The sequence below is a fragment of the Apteryx mantelli genome, chromosome 3 (genome assembly GCF_036417845.1).
Source record: "Apteryx mantelli isolate bAptMan1 chromosome 3, bAptMan1.hap1, whole genome shotgun sequence".
Taxonomy (NCBI): domain Eukaryota; kingdom Metazoa; phylum Chordata; class Aves; order Apterygiformes; family Apterygidae; genus Apteryx; species Apteryx mantelli.
In genome coordinates this window covers 75,023,557-75,045,426 of record NC_089980.1, presented here as the reverse complement: position 1 = coordinate 75,045,426, position 21,870 = coordinate 75,023,557, and the positions used below count along the sequence as shown (strand labels likewise).

Here is a 21,870-nt window from a genome sequence, read left to right as displayed (position 1 = left end):
CTTGTAACCTGAGTGCCTGTTGCTTTTTTTTTTTTTTTCCCCCCTTACTTCTCACATACAAACCCAGAGGTGTTCAGGATATCCATGTGAAAATAGAAGCTAGAAGGTGCTTGATCCTACTGTTTAGAGATAGTCATTGTATACAGATCATGTGTCTTGTCATACAGTAATTTTATATATTCAAATCCTTAGTTCTGCCAGAGAGTTCTTGCACTTCTATTACAGTCCTTACCACAAAACCTTTCTTCCTTTTTTTTTTTTTATTGTTAAGAAGAAACTAAGACTACTATAAACATTTGAACTAGTAAGCGTCTTTTTTTCTGCCAACAAGGAAAACCGAATTCTTTGTACAAGACACAAAACAGTTAAACGCAGGCTAAGTTGTGTAAATTCAGTCGTGAAGCACACAGGGTATGACCCTTCCTGGGCTGGATAAAACTGGTATTTCAGCATAACTACATGCCGGCATATATGCATTTTAACAGAATGGCCAATGACCAATAGCAGCAGAAGGTCTTTCTTAGTAAGATCTAAGTAACTTGCATAAACCTTTGCCTCTTCCGAGGCTGGTTATGATGCTTCCTATCAAAGAATATGGCCAGGAAAAAAAGGAAAAAAAAACAAACAAAAAAACAATGAAAATCCATGATTTTCTTTACCAGTTGAAAGGGGGGGGGAAAAAGTCCATTTTTTTGCAAATGAAAAATGGATCTAACTTATGTCCCAATCAAAACAAAACACGAGAAGGTATTAGTCTTACGATTTTACTTCTCTTCCTTCTAAGAAAAATGGACACCAGAAAGTCTTCTGACTTACAGCTTGCTAAATACGTACAAAGACCTATTCCTCTATACCTGTTGATAAAAGACACTAGGGCATGACTCTTTAAACACAGTACACAGTTCCAGGTAATCATGTAAATACCCAAAGACATTTGTAAAGTCATCCCTTCCCCCACCCCGCCAAGCATTTGTCTGGATCCTAGGCTTTTCCCATCATATATGAAATCCTCTCTAGGTAAGTTTTCTGAACATTATTGTTCTGAACAAAAGAGGGACTTTCTATAAACAGGTTTGCACTTCACTGAATTGGTTTAAAAATTATGCATTTAAACACAAAGTTTAATCTAATTTCTTATGCTGACCAGCCCCAATTTGATTATTCTAAAGATTAACTCTAATGTAACCATAAAGAGAGAAAGCTAACAAAAACTGACCACATCTCCTCAGGATAAGCAGCAGTTTGGGATGAAAATATAGGAACATAGCCCTTTTTTTGAATGAGAAATGAACTGCTTACCTCAGCTGACAAAAAATTGAAATAATCGGTGAAAATTTATTAAAAATCCAGAGAGATTTTATCTCATCTATGCGTCTTTTACTCTCAGTTTACAGTATCTCAGTATTTGGGCCATGAGCAAATTCATAGGGGTGTGCTGCAACTAAAATGGAAGGTTCCCTTCTGCACCCACCATCTTGTGACACATCCTATCCCAGCCCCAACAGTGGTCTGAAGTGAATTGAATCAGCGCATGTTTAAGGTAACTCTTGCACTGAAAGTTCGCAGAGGTCCTTCTTGTTAATGAAAGCTGCTTTCCCCACACCTTGGTGACAATAAGCCAGCTGGCACAGGTGATATAAATTGTTTTCTTTCACCAGCATGAGTGAATCTAGCTTTCTCTGCTCTATGATATGAGCAAACATAGCATTACTCAGATATCCCTGTTTACTTTGTTCAGCAGAGAAAAAACAAACAGTGAGTAACTTTTCCTTAACACTGTACAAACATTCACTGAGAGAAAACTAAGATGACAAAACAGGAAATAGAATTAAAAGACTGATCAGTAAAATTCATACACATTTTATTAAAATGCTTAACACCATTTTATTTTACCCTCCGGGAAAATAATTATAATGGCTACAGATTTATGCTGAAAATGAATGCAATACATTCCTCATGTCTGACATACTTTCTATATAAAACATAAGCTACTGAGTGAAATATAAGGCTATGAAAAGGAGGACAGAGAATTAACAATATAGTAGTGGAACTAAATCTTCTGTCACAGCTGGCTGTAACTTACTAGTGCTAAATTAGATCTCTATTCAAATAATCCTGCCAGCAAGAATTAAAAACAGGTACCCTTGGCTGAAAGAGCGACCCTGTATAAATACTTCTGCCCTAATGCTACAACTAGATTCATACAGGTCACTTACTCCACTTGAGTAAAAGGCTGTGAGCGTGCAGATTTAAATTCCAGATTCACACTAAAACATGCAACCTCTCCCTTTCATAATAGGAATCCACGTATACAACAGAAGATTAACACAGTACCTCATTAACTTATAACATTAAAAGCCTTAAGAAATAATAGAGAAATAGTTTGAAATGGAAAATCCTACATCTATTGCTAATGCTAAAAATGCTCGGAGAAAGGAAAAAAACCTTAATATAACTAAATAACATATTCAAGGAATTGAGAAGCATCTCCATGACCAGGTATTTGAAAGTACAGTCCTAACAATAAAGAGACATTTTAGTAAGTCCATTTCAGCTATTGCTTTAGTGAAGTGAGATTTCAGAATTCTAATAACAGATCTTATTAGAGATCTCAGTCTCGCTGAGGATCAGACCACATACTACCAAGCTGGAACACATATTTAGAGTGTTTTACCTATTCCAAGGTAACTACCCAGATAATGACATTTATTTAATGGTAAATGTAATATACCTATTTTCTTTTATCACTGAGTAAGTGTGGGAATGAACACTAGCAGTTACTGCAGAGTAACAAATTGTGGTAAGTCCATACAAGTTAGTATGAAGATAGTGTTTATATACTACTCATGTCACATCTGTGCCCAAGTTTATTCATCTACAAAATACAGACAATAGTTTCTTTTCTTTCATGTCTCTTTGACTGTGTTGTTTTATATTTTATCTGATGTTGGTTAAAAATGAAGAATGCTTAGACAAAAATTTTGCTAAATGAAGAAATATTTTAGATTTTAAGGATCTGACCTGCTTTGTGAAATTTTTGTATAGAAAAAATACAGAAAAATATAGTTATTTGTTCAACTTTTCCTAATACAGGTAACAGAATCTAAAAGCAATTTAGAATGATGTCCAGTTGCCGTAAAATGTCTTGGAATTAAAGCTGGCAAAAATAATGAATTGGCAATGAAAAATATTTTTATGACCATTTCCAAAACCTTGCTTTATAATAAACTATTGCTTAAAGATATACAATGGAAAATTCAGGCAAAACACTCATGCATCAATAAGTACTTTACCAATATAAAGCTTCCAATAATACTTCAGTTATTTTGTATTAACAATTGCTTTGTGCAATCACAACCATTCAACACTATTTGCTTGGCAAATGGGAAGAAGCTTATAAGAAAATCGTGTATCTAGTAAACAATGTGCTCAAGGTTACAGGATTTCAGATTCCAAAGTGGTTCCACCATGGCTTATAAAACACATCCTCGTAAGTCTGCAGCTTGGAGTAGCTATGTTTAAAGTATTAATTGGAACAGAATTTCCTAAAAAAAGAAAAGCATATCCTAAGATTCTGAGGAGGAAAACTGGATAAAAAAGAAAACATATTCAAAAGCACCTAACTAATTTAAGAGTCCTCATTCCATTGGAATGTATTGCACAGGTCATCAGAAAAATGACTGCCTCTTTGCCTGTGATGTTACACTGTCGTGTTCTGCATGAAACTGATAATTAATAAACCAACTCCCACACTTATCATGCAGTGGGCCACATGGATCTTACTTGGACTCACTATGAAAGCAAAACTATGAGAAAGCCTTAATAAACATTTTAAAATTCAAATGAACTTTACGAATGTGATATAATTAAAAGAGTATTAGTAACTCCTCTGGAGAATTACCACACAATCCACTGGTATATAACACGATAATGTTCCATTTATCACTATAACTTTTATATATATTTTATACTCTGTAACATAAGAATAGCTACGCTGAATGAGATCAAAGATCCATTCTCATGTTCTCCAACAGTGGACTAGAGCAGATAGGTACATAAAAGTCTAGAGAGATTTTCCTCCTGTGAGGCCCTTCCACTTTCATCAGTCAACAGTTTATGAATTTCTTGAGCTTGAGTTTGAAGTAATATCAGTTTGTCGCGCCAATAGCTTTTGCTGAATCTCTCCTTTATGAATTTGCCTAAAATCTCAGTGAAAACATTTACATTTCTGACCTCCGCAGCACTCTGGCAATCTTTCAATAATTTCAGTGTTTGTCCCCACTTCAGCTGTGAGAAACAGAAAAAAATTATTGTTTTTCTCTTACTATTCATGATTTTATGTATTTCTAATCACATTTCCCATCTCAGTCATCTCCAGTTGTCCTTCTTGCAAAGCTGAGAAGCTGTAGCCAGTTTAGTCTCATTTTATGCAAGCTCTTACGTACCTCCCAGGATCTGTCTGCTCTTGTCTGAACATTTTTTAATTTTACTAGATTCTTGTTCAGAATCCATTAACTAATTACTAATTACTATTGGCCAGAACTAATTACTGTGTTCAATACATGAGTTCACCCTGGATTTCCTAAGTAGAAACACACAAGCATCCTCCCCACATAGTTTGGCTAGTGCTGCATTAAAGAACAAAACAACAATCATTTAAAATCTAGAAAACCAACCAATCATATTTTCATCATCTGCAGCTAGCATTCTGAAAAGAATATTATTTTAATAATAACTGTTTTTATACAGGTACCTGTGTAGTGGAAAAGGATCTGTTCACAGATCTGCAAACTGTACAGTTACATATAACAAACTTTATAGATCAAATCCCATCTGTTGAAAATGGACATATATGCATAACTTGCACATCACAGTTACCAATATTTTTTTGCTGATTTTATCTGTTTTCTGCTGTCACTTTGAAAACTCAGACTGGAAAGGAAGTTCATAAAGGATGAAAAAAGTACACCATGAGACTCTAACCCAATGCCATAAGGAAATACTCTCTACAAACATGCAACATCTGATGTTTAAAAAGGCAAGCTCTATATATCTCATCTCTCTCTTTTCTTGTTCTAGTATTTCAAATCTTCTCCTTTACTTTTATCATTTGACTTCTGCTTAATTGCTTGTGCAGATAATACGCAATGTGATTCCAGAATATCACCTTGTAATTAGGTGATACTATGTAGTTAGTTAGGTATCCAATAGGATAATATAAAATGCAGAATCATTACCGTGTGTACATATAAATAAAATAAGTTTAACAAAAGCAGAATAAAGGTGAAGAAATATTTTACATCCTGTTTTCCACTTAAAGAAAAAAAAACAAGTTAACAGTAAGAAATGCACAACTATATTGAAAACGTATGAAAAAAATTTAAAAAAATGAAGGATAAACTTATCTGCATGAGAGGACACTTTTATCCATACGTATATTTAGCAAGTTAAAAACTTCAAGGAAAAAATCCTGATTTTAAGAAAAAAAGACCTCAAAATGCAGAATGCAAATACTAATTTAAATCATATTAGAAGAGTATTCATTTACCTTTAATAAGATACTAATTTCACTAGCTGTATCATTTCATGGATCTTACTTCTAAGCTTTCCTAAAAACTCCTCAGCTACAGCTTTTTTGTTTGAAATAAGAAATAAAATTACACTTTTTACAACCATGGAAGGCATAATAGAAAAAAAAAAAAAGGCTTTCTATCCATTTGCAAGTTTTCTTTGAGAGCAAGTTAAGAAAATTCTATGAACTTACTCAGAGCAAAAAAGAGGCTTTAAAAATACTGTAAATTTCTATCAGCACCTCCTCTGACAGTGTGTAGAAGAATATTTTGCATCACAGGTATGATCAAGTGAAAAAGCTATTTCAGCCTGCAGAGACACCATGGCATCTCCCAATACCTGACCAAAAATATTCACAAAATTGGCAATGTTTTAACAAGGGTCCTAAGTACTTAATACATTACAATCTTCAGGTTTTCCATCTTCAGGTAGAAGCTGTAACAGTTACTGCAGAATTCTTCTCTTCCTGATCTGCTCTGAAACCCAGAAGTCAAGCAAGGTATTTCAGGATCTACCAAATACAAGATAATCTGGAGGACAGATCCCTACAAGACTGACAACAGTAGCATAAAAAAAAATATATACATAAATTCAGGGTCTGGCTCTGCCTCTGAGTCTTTGTAGTGGACAAAAATGACAAGCTTCCAGCTTCTTCCACTTGATTGTTTAGATAATATCAGTATCATGCTTACGTATTAATTAAAAAGCCTACACATCTTTTCTGAAAAAACAGTGGCTTTAAATGCTATAAATTAATTCTGTTTTAACACAATAAGATATGTTTTGAATCTCAATTAAATTCTAAAAGGACATCATCTGGAATGATGGAAGTTCAGTATATTTGTTGCAATCTAAGGTAGCAAGTTTCTGGATGACCTCACAGTCCCTATTCTCTTAATACATTCTGGCATAACAGTAACTACAATCAGTGAATAACAAATTCAAACAGTTTTAGTTAGTTCTGTATATAGGAAAGCATATTCCCGTTTATATTCTAGTTGTCTATTGTAGCACTTCAAACCCCCTAAGTATCAGAATTTTAGTAATTACTTTGATAACCTTTAGTCAAAATTAGTAACTTTGATAAACTTTTAATAACATTTTCCAGAAACATATCGGGAAGTAAAGAAGTCTTGAAAAAACAAACATTTTAATTATTTAGAAGTATTCACATATTAAAGAGGGAAGGCAGCCTTGTTGCAGGGTTAGTAACACAGAGTATATATAGATTTTGTTCTTAAATGCTCCAAAGTTTTTCTTTTTTCAGGCTATAGCATGATAGTTTTGACATTTAAAAAGTATTATGTCACAGCGAGGATGTTATAGCTTTAAAAGATAACTCCCCATAACTACATAACATATATTACCTTCTCGTTATGGAAAGTTATAAACAGGTACTTTGATTGCTAGATGGAAGTGAAATTCTAAGTACATAAATAGCAACACTGAATGAAAACCATTTAGGAGTTCTTCTGATGACTAGAGATGTTAAGTGTACACTTGTGGGTTAAGTGTTTTCCTATTAAAAACCATTATGAATAGAACATACATTAGCATTAGTTCCTTGAGGCAGAGATAAATAATAATTGCTGCCAAGATTCAATATAGCGTAATTTCTCTATGGGGCAAAGAAGCCAACTCTCCATTCTGGTTTTATAAAGAAATTCATATTTAACTTCTAAAAATGATACAGAAATACTTTTAACATGTATGCTGTAATGCTATAGTGAATTGCTAAAGCTTTAGCCCAATATTCAATTCTTTGTTCTAATTACATAATTTCTGGGCTGACAAGAATTGGAATATAATAAAGGAAGAGGAACTTTCTCTATCATTCATCAAGGTTCCTCTTTAGGTAGCAAAGAAGAAAAACAAACAGGTTGGTTATAAAAGTACCTGGAAAGGAGGCATTAGTCACAATACAAAAACTAGAATTCATATAGGAACAAATTCCTCTCAATTTCTATCTAACTTAAACCAAATTTTAATATATTCACATTACATTTTCAAATTAGATGTCTAAGTTGCAGACTTTCAAACGTGGCACTTACAAGTTATTTCTATACCTACTGGTTACTGCTGTTAAGTACATCTATATTGTACCCTGAGACCTCTGTGCTGGTCTATCTGCTGCAGAGACTCCAATACCTTTGTTTCATAAAACATGTGCCCAGGCTTGACCTCAGGCCAGGTTTACTGTCTACCAGGTATGCTCCCTGCATGCTTGTTCCAAATGGCAATCCCTATGTGTCCGTGATGAGGCACTGGCACACAAACACGACCCACAGACCAGTACCAAGCTTACACAGCTTCCAATACCTCTTTTACACAGTGTCAGACAAATACATACAAGATATCACTTGCTCCCTCATCTGGAGTTTCAGTTTCCACCCCTGTCATGGGGTAGCCTGCCACTGTACATGTGGTATAATAAAGACCCCTTACTGCATTTTCACAGGACTAAGCATCTTGTACCATCATCCCAGCCATATTAGCACATCCTTGCATAGGCAGCTGAGTAACTGGTCACAACTTGTATGAGGCCTACTTTGACTAACACTTCAGCAAAGCACTGATGTGAGTACACATTCTAATGAATGTTCCAGGAGAACCTACACGTACATACACATCAACATACATCAAGTTTTTCACATGCAAAAGAAAGCTGCACACATGTATATACACACATTTGAAGCTGTAAATCCAAACTACAGATGAGTAGAGAATTTAAGCTTTAAAGCTGATATATTATCAGGATTTATATGGAAGGTGTCATCATTTAGCCATGGATATTGTCATCAAATTGTGTAGGACAGATGTCAGGGAAACCACGCAAAACTACTGTCCTTGGGTAAATAAGTATTATTTCACACTCAAATATAAAATTCTTCAAATTTAAATTAATGATTACAAAGAAGGAAGTCAAGATATTAAAGAAAAGTTCTATATGGAAAAAATGTTTTAAATTTAAAAAAGTTGAGCCCATTTTTAAAATTAAAAAGTGTTCAACTGAAAAAAATGAAAAATCCATGAGAGCATTTTTAAATAACAGCATAAATATTTTTGAACTAGCATTTGCCATGTGAGTTTACTAGTGTCTTCACAGATGGAGAATAATCAGAGAGCATGTCAAACATGTAACATTTAAACATGCTGATTAAGGCCAAAACCTGTAATTCCAAAGCTTATTAAAAGTGGTTCTGAAATAACTACTGTGTTTAGTTCTGGAAGTGATGTTATTGGCAATGTATGTATGCTTTATTAATTTTGCCTGTAATTACTTCACAGTCAACATTTATCCTAGCTTTCCTAACAAAATGAGGTTTACGTACTTACATTGATAGTACATCAGTTTCTTGTCCTCTCAGTGTCCCCTTCTCCTCTTTACAAGTCCTACCTTCTGTCATCATTCTCCCTTGCTACGGCTTTTCTTTCTTCTGTTGCTCTTTTCCAACTGCTATTCAACTTAGTGACATCAACCTCTTCAGCCACCCAGCATGGGGCCACCCACGGCCTCCAGGAAACAACATTGCTCAACAAACCTCGCTAAGTGGCCAAAACTTCTCTGGCAGCAGGATAATCTAGTGGTGGTGCTATTGGGAAGTCGCTTATCTCATGACTGTCAGTGAATGTCAGAGGACAACTGATCAGTGTTGCATAAAGTTCAAAAGATGAAGACTGTCATTCTGAAGACTGGGGAGAATCACCTTGACTAGAGAGGTCTTGAACATGTCTTTGGGTGGAACCACATCACTAAGCCTGCTGCCCAGGATTATCGTGTGGAAGAGTCCAGAGGAAAAAGCCACCTCCTGTGCCTCTCTGAAGTTCCTGTTCTTGGAACTTAAAAATACCCCTGTGAAAGAACGTCAGCATCCATAGACTTCTCTTCTGCATAATCCCAGCTGCAACCCTCATCAACAACTCCCTGTGACAGTGCCCATGATTTCAACCAAGGTATGCATAACGCTCTCTTACACTTCTTCTTACGGTAGAAGAGAAGAACAGAGTGTACAAAGCTTCAGGTGGAACCACAGAATTAGTCTTGGGACTGCAAAGAGGTGATTAATATCTTTGGTTTGACCAGGACAGCTGTTACAACTTTAACAACAGTGCAAAGACTGATGACATGGTATCAGCACCATGCAATTAAGATCCCATTCACAGTTCCATAAGTATCAGTGCAGACAAGTACAGGCTGGAGTGGTTTCCACTTATTTGGGATGTGAGGCTTTAAGAGGCTGAGGTTGTGTTTGTCATGGTGATTATCTCCCCACCTTTGCATCCTATTAAGCACAGAAAATTTAATGGCTCCCTGCCCTCCATCTAATATTCATGGTGAACACTGATGGCACAATCCTAATCCCCCAGTCACACACCTTTCTGCCCAGAGATCCTGCATAGCACTGAGTAGTCAGTTTGGGTTTGGGGAGCCAGGGGTTTGTGGGAAGGGTGTTAGGTACAGAGTTCCTTTTATTCCTGGTTTCAGTGGGCCACCAATACACAGGATATCAGCTGTGGGTCACGTACCCCAGGGAGGATGGAAAGGGATGCCCTATCACATCTCATATGCCATGAGTCTACACCACGTATCATAACAGCGTGAGATGGGAATGTAGATAAATGCTCCATTCAGTGGAGGCTGGAAAAACAAACAAGGAATAGACATTACCATGGTAGACGTCTTCTGCCCTTTCTGTTTTCATTGCCTTACACCAACCTTCCCATCTACACTCCCCGCCCAAATGCCTAGCTGCTCTGCCTTCCCCTGCTTCAAAGATCAGCAGATCATAGGAGAGACTCTCCTACAGCACATGGCTGGCCATAGCATAAGGTAACTTACCAGTTACTGGGTAGAGGAGTGACTCTGTTCTGAGCTCTACTTCACCTGCCCTTCAGAGAAACTAGTCAGGGCAAAAGCAGACATCCCAGTACACCCACTGTTTTGCAAAAAACTATGTCCTTGAGAACCTGGGGGTAGGGAGGATGGCCACAGGTAACAAACTGCTGAATTGTATCCTTATACAGTAAAGGACTGATAGGATCGCTCTTCTCTCTTCCAGATTCCCTTGTTCAAGAGGGGCCACAGGGGCAGAGAAAGCCCCCTCCCTGAAAACTATATCCCCCCATGGCTGTCAGCAGGAGGCAATATACACCCTCTCATAGAAGGCCATTCTGCAGCAGGTAAGATACTGAAGAAGGAAAGAGGAAAGAAAGAGAGGTGGGAAACACTAGCTTGGCCTTCACTGTTGCCCAGCTACAGCCACCTGACCCAGCAGTGTGGGGGCTGTCCAGAATCTCTCATAATGCGGGAAGGTACTGCAGGCACATAACAGAAATGATCCTGTCCCTGCTTGGGAAGGAGCTACCACTGTCCTCTGAGTCTGATGCTAGAATACAGAAAATGAGTATCATAGGTCCTTTTGATGAAAAGAAGTCTCCTCCTAAGATCACAGTGGTTCACAAACCCCTGCAAGGAAGATCTTGCAGTTTACATAATCATCAGTGCTCTGGAGCAGGCATGAGACTGGATGTGGATTCTTTCAACCACCTTCTCCTACTGTTTGGAAACCCAGAGTGAGAGAAGGCTCAGATGATCTTTCTGACATCTCCCACATCTATGGTCTATGAGAAGAGGGTTTGGAAGATGGTGTCTGAGACCTTGATCATGATTCTGCTCACAATGGAATTGCTCACTCCAAACTGCTTAGCCTTTGAGCAACAGGAGTTTAGGGCTACAAAAGTTCAGCAGCTGACAGTTATTCTCTTAAATACAATTATAGGCTCACGCCATTTCATCTACAGGAAACCTGTGGTGCCAATTCAGGCAGAAGGCCTCAAGGTACAATTTTTTAACGAAAAATTGGTGCTCATTGCTGCTGTCCAAGTACTATGTACTATGTGATTCCACTAATCCAGATTTTTCTCCCATAGCACAGAACCTCTGGCTAGTCAGAGGCCAAACAGTTGCAATGATAAGGACTCCCACAAAATCATTATCTTCTTCCTCAGAAGAAGAATCTGGAAGAGTAAGAATCATTTCTTTTGGGATGTCTTCCTAGAGCCCAAAGCAGAAGGTTACATGCTCCATTCTTTCCATATTGTGCCAGTCTGGCTGATAATCAACTCAGTGGTGGTTCAGAGAGAAGCAACCAGGGTGTCACTTGTGGATAAACAGGAACAAAATGAGCAGAAACAGAAACAAGGCTTGCCTCCTCCTTCCACAGGTAATGGTGGTAGCAGCAGCAACAAGCTACCATTTTCCATGTTAGCCACAGTATGGTATTTCATAAAGTGGTCCACTACAAGCAAAGGTTTATGGGATAGCTTTTCTTTAAATTGTTTCCAACCACATGCATAATTTGGATTTTCAGGCCAGGGAATGAGACTAGATCTAATTGAAAGCAAACTCCTGGAAGCATGACAAGTGTAGCTACAGGTCCTTAGCAAAAACTGCTTTCATCTACTAATCTGCTTCTTTTGTGCTTTACTAATTACTGAAGCTGAGAAAGTCTAAAACTACATGAAATTAATATATGCTCAAAAGTACTTAAAAATGAAAAATAATAAGCAGAAAACCAAACACAGTCCATGTCATTCTAAACAGCAATTAGATCTGCAGAGTGCAATTCAGGAATATTCTGCATTCTAAAAGTGAATAGACAAAAAAAAAAGTGAAATTTCTTAAGCTCAGCCATAATGATCTGGGTAGTATATCATATGAATGGCAATGGGAATTGACAAAAGAATACCCTATCATTGACACCTGGTAAACAAAAGTAACTTAGCTTTATGTGATTAATCTCTTCTGAATAGCTGCTTTTAAGTGCATTAATACTAGTGAGACATACACTCATTTCCAGAAGAACAAATCCCAATACTATATATGTATATTATGTTACATATAGCAGTCCCAGAATATGAGCACTGCCTGAGGAAACTACACGTTCCTTGAAAATAACAAAAATTTGACTTACTGTAACAGAATCAAGTTTTTGTTTCACCTTCCGCATTCTCATTGATGCTCTTGCAACGCTGACAAACTGATCTGCTGGAGACATTGTTGAACTTTGTTGTGTAGTAATTTCAGAAAAACTGCTAAAAATTTGTGGCCCTCTTGGTGCAGCTGTGGTAAGTGATGAACTGAGATCTTTTACAATTTCAGCTTCCAGCTGTGCAGCTGTAGAAATAACCAATATTAATGTCAGATGAAGCCTGAAATTGCTGTGAAAAAATTAAACAAAAAAAGAAAACAACTAATTTGAATGGCTACTGCCATGGCCAGACATATCTTTACTGAAACACCATCAAAATCTGTAATAATAGCGCTATTGGGAGAACTTCAAAATGACGTTTGACAATCCTAACTCTTCCCAATAACAATATCTCCCTTCCATTATTTGTGTTCAGTAACAGCTCATACTGAGCTGATTTTATCGTACTGCTGATAAACAGTGAAGAAGGAGGGAGGGAGGGAAAAAGAAAGAGTTTTTTTTTTTCAAAAGCAAAAAGTATATAGCTTGCACTCAATTCAAGTGAGCCATTTTGCTAGGTATACTTCAAGCTACTACTTTTTCCAGCCTAGTTCAGGTGAACTTACTATACTTGAGGAAAAATTCAAAAGTTGCTAAACAAATATACAGGCACAGGAGTCATTCTTAGGAGGCAGCCTAACCTTCTTGAATAGGATACTTTTGATGAAAGTTGTGCTCACTCTCATTTAAACAACAGGCTTGACTTTTGCAACTTTTATACTGTGGTCTTAGGCCAACAAAGGTTAACAGGATTCTTCATGTAAGTTTTGTCCAGGATATTTATAAAACTTTAGTCTATGTAAAACACTGTGCTACTGTTGGAGCCTTAAAAACTGTGCCAGTGACTAAAATTAGTATTACTATATGATTAACTCTTTCAACTCTAATGCAGTAAGAGTATCTTCTGAAAGCGAAGTGTGTGCTTTTAACCAAAAAAGGAACAAAAAGTTAGTAACAGACAATGTAGAAAAGACCACAACCTATGCAAAGTCTTACTGTCACCAGTGACTTAGTTAAACAGTCAGACGATACAAATAACTACCAGTGTGATCTCTAAATATACACACACATATATATTAAAATACCCTATTAGCTTTTTAAAGACTCACTGTCTATTACACAGACAAAATTTAAAAAAAAGTCTTTCAACTATTGTATTAGTGTGAGACGAATTTTCCATTGCTTTCTAATACAACAACTAAAGAATGCAGATACCTTACTGGGCTGAAGTTTAGTACTGAATATTAATTATGAAGTCATTCCACTTTATTTTCCTGTAAGAGTCAGCCAGTTCAATAGACAAATAACCTAAACTGTGAGATTTGATATGAGTAATCTCATTAGTACATGTTATTTAAAAAGCAAATGTATAAAGACAACATTAACTTTATGAACAGATGTATACTGCAAATAAAACTAAAGATTTATAATTTACTGTATAAATATATACCTAGATATTCATAATTCATAGATATTCATAATTTACTGTATAAATCATATTAACATTATCTACCATCAAGATATAACACAAACTCTGAAACTATGCCCTTAATTGAAAGAATGACACTGCTAAACCTAACCACAAAAACGCAAAACCAGAGAAGCTTGTAAAGGACCTTCTGGATTTTATTCTGCAAACTAAAAATGCAAAGGCAGAATTTATCACCATTTTCTCTTTAATATACAGATAGCATGAGGGATAAACATATCTGTCACATAGTCACACCAGAGACTTACCTATGTAGAGAACACCTGTTTAGAAAAACAAGCTATACTTAATCATGTTACATTCATTTCCATACAGCTCCTCAAAATTATTTGTAATACAGCCAGCACAAAATGCTGAGACTTCCATTAAGCTATTCATTAATTTTCAAAATGATCATATTGTCTGGCTCCATAATCCACCTTGATACTGAAAAGGGGATTCTAAACAGCTGTATAACACTGCCTACATACCATAAAGTGCTGTAAACATTGCACAGAGTAAGATACAATAGCAGATCTAAAGCTCTGATTTGGAAGATCAGTCCCTCCCAAACAAATTCAAAGTCAGTTCTAAATAAATCTTAAACTGTTTTTAGAGATTTCCGCATAAATTATAACAGAATCACTGAAGTTGGAAGAGACCTCTGGAGACTAGGTAATCCAACCCCCTGCTCAAAAGCAGGTCACCTAGAGGAGGTTGCTCAGGACCTTGTCCAGTGGGGTTTTGAGTATCGCCAAGCATGGAGATATATATTATTACATGACTGTTTTCTTTTTCCTTCAAAAGAAATAAAAACACTAGCAAATCACTTCTAAAAAAATAAAATATTTACAGTTATATGTATCAAGAAAGTTTCTACTGTACCTTTATAATCATAAATGTATACAAGTATTGGCTGGTTTTGACCAAAGGCACAAAATGACACCATGTGTTCATGTGGATGAAAGGCAACATCACGAAGTGGAGATGTGAAGGAGAGTTCGGAATATATGGCCACCTGATCACCTACAGAAGTGAAATATAGTTATTAATACTATGAAAATGTATTTGATAAAGTTGATTAATTGCAACACTTTGTATAGTTCCAAAGCATTAGAGGAAAGGTATTTTTTAGCTTTTTAAATAGATAATGCTTTTGAAACCTTTTTTTTCTTTCTTTCTTCTTATCAAGGTAGAGCAATCCTCTACCTAAAAAGCCAAAGACATACTACAACACAACAACATAAATGATACTCAACTGTAATATGGCAAAACTCAAGTACTTAAGGAGCGTAACACTGTTTGGATTGGTCAAAGCTTGTATTACTGCAGTGTGCTGACTGCCATGGCACTGTAAATATGTATTTTTCAGTCAATTTCCTTATTGAAAATTAATATTTGGCATAAGATAAAAAATATTCAATAACTTAAAAGCCTGTATTAAGTAAAAAAATTAGTGCAGTTGCAACAACTGCAGGAAACCCCAGAGGATGCATCAGGTTAGCTGTTCCGATAAGCAAGTTCCAGAAAGGTGGCCTTCCACAGTATTTGCTTGTGCCTGCATTTTGCCAGGAGATAGAGATCCTAGCTGTGGATTTCCATTATATGACATTGGCAACAGGAGTGAAAGTTGGGCACAATATTATTTAAAAAAATAAAATTAGCTCTTAACTTGACAGCATTATGAATGCAAGTAAATTTCAGTGTGTAAGCAAGACTCAAAGCCTATTAAAAAAATAATGTAGTCTCTCTTTTTACTTTTATTATCTTTTAAATGTTTCAGACAAATTGTGCAGTGGCATAAGTGTAAGCTAATTTAGTTGGAAACATGAAAAAAATTAAAAACAGAACTGTTGGTTAGCTTAAAAAAATAGTTCAGTATTTTTACTTTTAGAAAATTATTTAGATTATAATTGGAGACAATATAATGTCACCAAAATCAGAAGGTGTTTCTGTTACATCCTGCTGTCATTTTTGTCCCTTCTACCTCACTGTACAACAAAGACGACAACTCTCTTTACCTTATCTATATATGCTTTGCTTAAGATTTTTCCAGGAAGACTTTGGTAGTTACTTGAAAACTATTCAGTTCAAGGAATAATATATGAAGAAACTTTGTACTCCAAAGTCCTTGGGAAGGAGAAGTAGTTGTTCTCAACAACAGCCTAATCCCAAAATCCCCCCTGCCCCACCCCCCCCCAAAAAAAGAAAGACTGATTTGACTTAAACATTTTTGTGCATTCTGTTTTAAGACCCTCATCCACATATAAAAAACTGCAATACACAAGGAGCTGAGCCTAAGGTGCTCCATTCCTGCTGGATATAACAGATGCTACCTCTGTCTATTTATTTATCTCCTCTAGAGAATTACATCAATTAGATCTTAGAGGAGAGGATTAACAATAGTTATTTAAAAGGTGGAGTAAAGGTTTAAGGATTTCAGAATATTTTATTGAAATTTTATTCCATACAAAATGTTTTCAGGAAAGCTTACCAAATGCCATCCCTTCAACCTTGGCAGCCTCACTTAATACCATAAAATAATTAGTTACCTGTTTCTGGATTCCAAACATATGCCTTTCCATCTTCACTTCCCGAAAAAAGGAACGTACCACATGGTGTTAAGGTGCTGTGAATCTTTTCTCTGTAATTTGTAGCACCTATATATTTCTTTGTAGCTAAGCTAAAGATAAAAAATAGTTTGCAAGTGTGGCAAATACTTTCATAATAAACACTCGAACATTTTATCTGTCAATCTTTCCCTCTGCACATCAGAAAAATCAATACACCTTGCATCCAAAATAGATATGCAAGCACCACTTTTTGCAGAGTGCAGTTGTTCACCCTTCCTTTTCCCTGGCTTTCATAATGTGCCTGAAATTATAGATCAAAGTATGTATCATTGCCTTTGGCTAGAGTAAGGAAATATTCAGATATAGAGAATGGATATCATTATAGTTATTTGCACCTTCTTGATCCTTGGCTTTGGAGAAAACAGGCAAATTGGCACTATTATTCCAAGCTCTGCCAAAAGAGTTCATTATGCTTCCTGAGCTTGATTACATCTCAGTAGTGCTTAAATTTATCCAGAAGCACCCCTTAACTCTTTAGTCTAATGTCTCCTTGACTACAAAAACAGTAATACAATCAACAAACTTCAGGCAGCAATATTAGTTACTATTAACATTGCTATTGTTAATATTATTTTGCTGCTTAGGAATCCCAAATCTTCTTCAGTGAGATACTACTGGTCAGCATAGTAATAATGACCTAACTGCTGTTAAACATTTTGCAGGCATCATGTAAGAGAGAATTTGCAACAGGATTTAGAAAAGTGTAAGTAAAAAGGTTGTCTCAAGCATGAGGTGCAAGTTGGAAAGAAGTATGAAAGTTCACAATCAAAATGGAGGCTAATACAGGAATCATACTATGATACACAGTTTGAGGCAAGGAGAACAGGGATAGGCCAAGACAGCCCTCAAAGGAAGAAGATAATTTTTAAAATGTGATTAATACTGCAGAAACAATGGAGATGTTGGGGAAAGCACATTACTTGACAAGCAAGAGAAAAGGATGCTTTAATGATCACAGTGCAAAACCATATTAGTCCAAATAAGAGTTTTAGTTGCCTGAATGAATAAGAAAGATAGTATCTTTGAGATGTCATGTAGAACAACTCTATAAGATGTAAACCTAACTTGCATATGAAAACCTAAGAAGTCTGAACCAAAAACAAATCCCTGATCACATACCTGAGTGACAGGATAGGAGCATTATCCAAAAAGATCAAAAAAGAAAGTTGAAAGAGGACAATTAAGAACAACTAGCTGCCACTCAAAGTAAATTATGCTGATCTGTGACCTCCACCCCCTCTTTTCTCATGCAAGGAAAGAACAGTTAATGCTGACATGTAAAATTATCACTGCTGGGCATCTGACCCCATGGTTTATTGATAGACTTAAGCCAATGTAACTGTGGGCTGCGGTCAAAGCAGCAGTCCTTCTGCTGTCCTCTCCACCCTTATTTTCCCAGGCTCCCCCTTGTTTCTTCTCCAGTGTTTTGGCAGCTATCAGATGGGTTGGATCAGATAATTGATTCAACTGAAGACTAATCATTTGCTTTTTTAGGCTGATTTTTTGTCGGATCAGTTCACTGATCTGACTTAACCCTGCACCACAAGATTTCTAGAGTTGATAAAGCGGAAATGTTGGGAATATATGGCCAAAGGTGTGGGAGATGAGGAGAAGAGGAGATTGTGGGTCCTATTGATGGGCTGGCTTAAAATAATTGTGAAACTGCACACCATGTTAACCCTTTTTTAGAGGTTAATATACATCTCCATTTTTCTCTCACAAACTACAACTCTCTGCACTCTTCTGGAATGGTAGTGACAGAAGACCACCAGCTTCAAAAAACTACAGGATCCCTCTGTTAATCCACTCATTTCATGCTTGGATTAGTTTGTCCTTCTACCATTGTCATTCTAATTTATTATTTACAGTAAAAGCTGAAGAGTGGACTATAAGACTGAAAAGTCTTCAGCTAGTTCAAACACTCAAACCATATATTATTTTAAGAGTGAGATTTCTTGAAAGAGCGTATACGTGTACAAAAGCACATTCTAAAAGAACATAGTTCCTTGTGCTATCAGAGTCTAAAAGGTATTTCCCCTAGGCAATTTTATGTAGAACACCGGGGACCTTTGATTGTCTGTGTGTGTGGGGAGAGGCAGACATGAAATTAAGGATAAATCATTTACAAAGAGTGTTCATATCTTTAACATGACATTCCAGAAGGGAAGGTTTGGCAGCATTTTACCAGTGTATATAAATAACTGATGGCAAGGAGTAAAGAAGATAGAGCCAGACTCTTCTCAGTGGTACCCAGTGAAAGGACAAGTGGCAACGGGCACAAATTGAAATACAGGAAATTCCATTTAAACAGGAAAAAAATTTCCTGTGAGTGTGAAAGAACACTGGAACAAGTTGCCCAGAAACATTGTGGACTCTCTATCCTTGGAGATACTTGAAACCCAACTGGACAACATCCTGAGCAACCTGTTCTATGTGACTCCGCTTTAAGCAAAGGTGTTGGACTACACAAACTCCAGAGGTCCCTTCCAACCTCTGTGATTCCAACTCAATGATTCTGTGATCCTCTTGTTTTTTTATTGTAGCTTATTATTAAAGCAATATGTTCAAAACACTATTAGAAATGAGAAATTCATCAAAAACTAGGTTAAAATATCTCACCACCTAATCAATATAGCATAATAGGTACATCATTGTATTATTTAATATCTATGATGACAATCTTCATTCCATTTTATCATCAAAACACTCTTTTAAAGAGTCTAACCAATGAGGAACTAAGACATGAATAAATGTTATTATTTCAAAGCTATTTCAGGCCCAGATTACATTTTTAAAAGTGAATTTAATCTTTAGGAGGCTAGGGCCTTCATTTTCATGCTGTCTTAAGCTCCCAAGTCATCTAGTCATTTTTGGATATTCCATCTATCCGAAGTGACTTACCCAATATCACACAAAAGGTTTGTAATACAGCAGGGTTTTGAAATCATTTCCTAACCCTGATATTGCTGTCCTTAATTATTAGGACATCTTTCTTCTCTACACGTATTTAATAATTTTATGGCACCTTATTTCCCGGCTAAGTAAATTTTAAAACAGAAGGAAGTATGCACTACTACCAAAATCTACTTACATTCTGAGATCCATAATTCTCAGGGTACTGTCTTTGGCATGGATTAATAAACGTCTTCCATTTGGGTGTACCTCCAAATGATTTACTGGAGTTCCTTTAATATCATTTTCTTTTATTTCCTACAAAAAGAGACAATAAAAGAATGGATTCTGTTATAAGATATCACTAATTTTGCAAAACTGGAAAATACAGTAAAAATGGTAACTTCTGTGTTTTAAAACTCATGTTTGTATCCTTTAGTTAATTTTAGTTTTGCATTACTTTTTTTCCTCCTTCTTCACTATTTGATGAAGAAACACAGTTTGTTCCTAGATTAAGGCACTATATCCTAAGCAATCAACTTTTCACAATCGCAAGGCAGACTGTATTATGACTATGAACTTCTGAAACATGCTTGATGGCAGAAAAGCTGATTGAACATTAGAGAATAAACTTAACACATTATCATCTGCTAATATGATGTTATTAAATCTCAAGCATTTTTATGTTTTCTATACAGAAAATTAAAGTTGCAAGACAATCCAGAAATCCTAACTCAATGAACACAGCACGTTCTATCAACCGTTTTGTACCATTAACAAGTTATTTAAAGAAAATAACACCTTTCTAGTTAAACAAAAATTAATGTATAAAAATAACTGAATTTAAATCAAGTGACCAGATTTGGAACAGTACACATAAAAATTACAATGCTAATTCAAGAAATCTGTATACCTTATTAATGCTCCAGTGTTGGAACAGATGTTGAGAACTTCCTTTGACAAATGTATCCCAAACTATAATCAGTCCCGAACTATCTCCTGAGAACATGTGAAGCCCTGTAAAATAATAACTTCATATAACCAAAAGAATGCCAAACAAAGGAACAAATAAAGAAAAGGATGCATGAACAAGAAACAGCTTCTTCTATTACTCTGTGAATAGGCAAACACCAATTCTTTCCTCTCTTCTCCTATGATATCTTCAGTGCAAATACGTTTTGCTCACACTGCATGACAAAAGTTGATACCGTAAATGTGGATTTAGCTGGTAATAAGTCAGATACCGGGATGCTGAACATTTTATTAAATTTCTTCACTTTTTATCTTCTTCTAGGAACCATGAAAATGAGAAAATGTTTACCTCAGTGAGCTTTAGATGATACTCTAGTGCTTATGTACACATTGAATACACTCACTGAGAGCATCTTGAACAAGAACAAATACTCTTTTCCAATAGGTGTTCTTATATTACACATAAATACTTATCCTTTATAAAAAGTGGCACTCTTTCCTCTTCCTAGTACCTTCTTCCATGAATATCTGCAGAGTGAACCACCCAATTACTAATCTTACTAATACTAGAAAAAAAATCAAATACTTTAAAGTATCTTCTTCATTTACCTATCTTCAACTCTTCACAGCTCTTCCAGTTATATATTTCTGTACATCTCTGACACCTGCTTTCAGCTGTTAATCTACCAGTTAACATTCTTCACAATGTTTGGACTAATCTCTGTCCTCTTCTCTCAGCTTTCCACATTCTGTCAACACTGAAAAGTTCATCACCTTACCACTTCTTTAGTCTAGCATTAAAATTCTCACAGTCTAATTACTGCTACCTCATTTATTTGTATGGAGTTGATAAGTTTGAATGACAATATGGATGAACTGTCCTTGCCTCTCTGATCATGTCTCCTGTTCTGGATTGCTGAGAGAATTCTCTAGAAACCGGATTACTACATAATTCTGCCACTTACTTTATCCAAATCTGCCCTTTTCCCAATTTACTTCTCTACACTACTAGGCTACCTGCATCCTGAGGCATTTTTGCCCTCTGAACAGTAGCTTCTGGGCTTTATTTTCTGCTTATTTTTGCTGTAACGTGTTCAAAACATTAGCTACTAATAATAGCTAGCTATAGGGACAATGAGAACTAAACTACTGTCAAAACTTGCCCAGTCATCATTGCTTGATAACTATACATTTGTTTTCTTGTCCCTTCTATTCCAGATTATTCTTAATTTATATCAGGGATTACATGTCCCTTTGTGTTTGCTCAAAGTAGTCCCAAATAAGACAGCGTACTAACACATTC

The 21,870-nt window shown here is 36.0% G+C and overlaps 1 protein-coding gene across 4 annotated transcripts in view; it reads right to left on the bottom strand.

Moving 5' to 3' along the window:
* The window catches only part of AHI1 (Abelson helper integration site 1), a 109,326-nt gene that overhangs the window by 59,762 nt on the left and 27,694 nt on the right, over positions 1–21,870 (bottom strand). For all 4 annotated transcript variants that reach the window (XM_067293687.1, XM_013959112.2, XM_067293688.1 and 1 more), the window contains 5 exons: positions 20,509–20,612; positions 19,795–19,913; positions 16,623–16,753; positions 14,956–15,096; positions 12,546–12,748 (listed from right to left, as the gene is read on the bottom strand). In XM_067293687.1, coding sequence (XP_067149788.1) covers positions 12,546–12,748; positions 14,956–15,096; positions 16,623–16,753; positions 19,795–19,913; positions 20,509–20,612 — 698 coding nt within the window. The remainder of the gene's footprint in view (positions 1–12,545; positions 12,749–14,955; positions 15,097–16,622; positions 16,754–19,794; positions 19,914–20,508; positions 20,613–21,870) is intronic.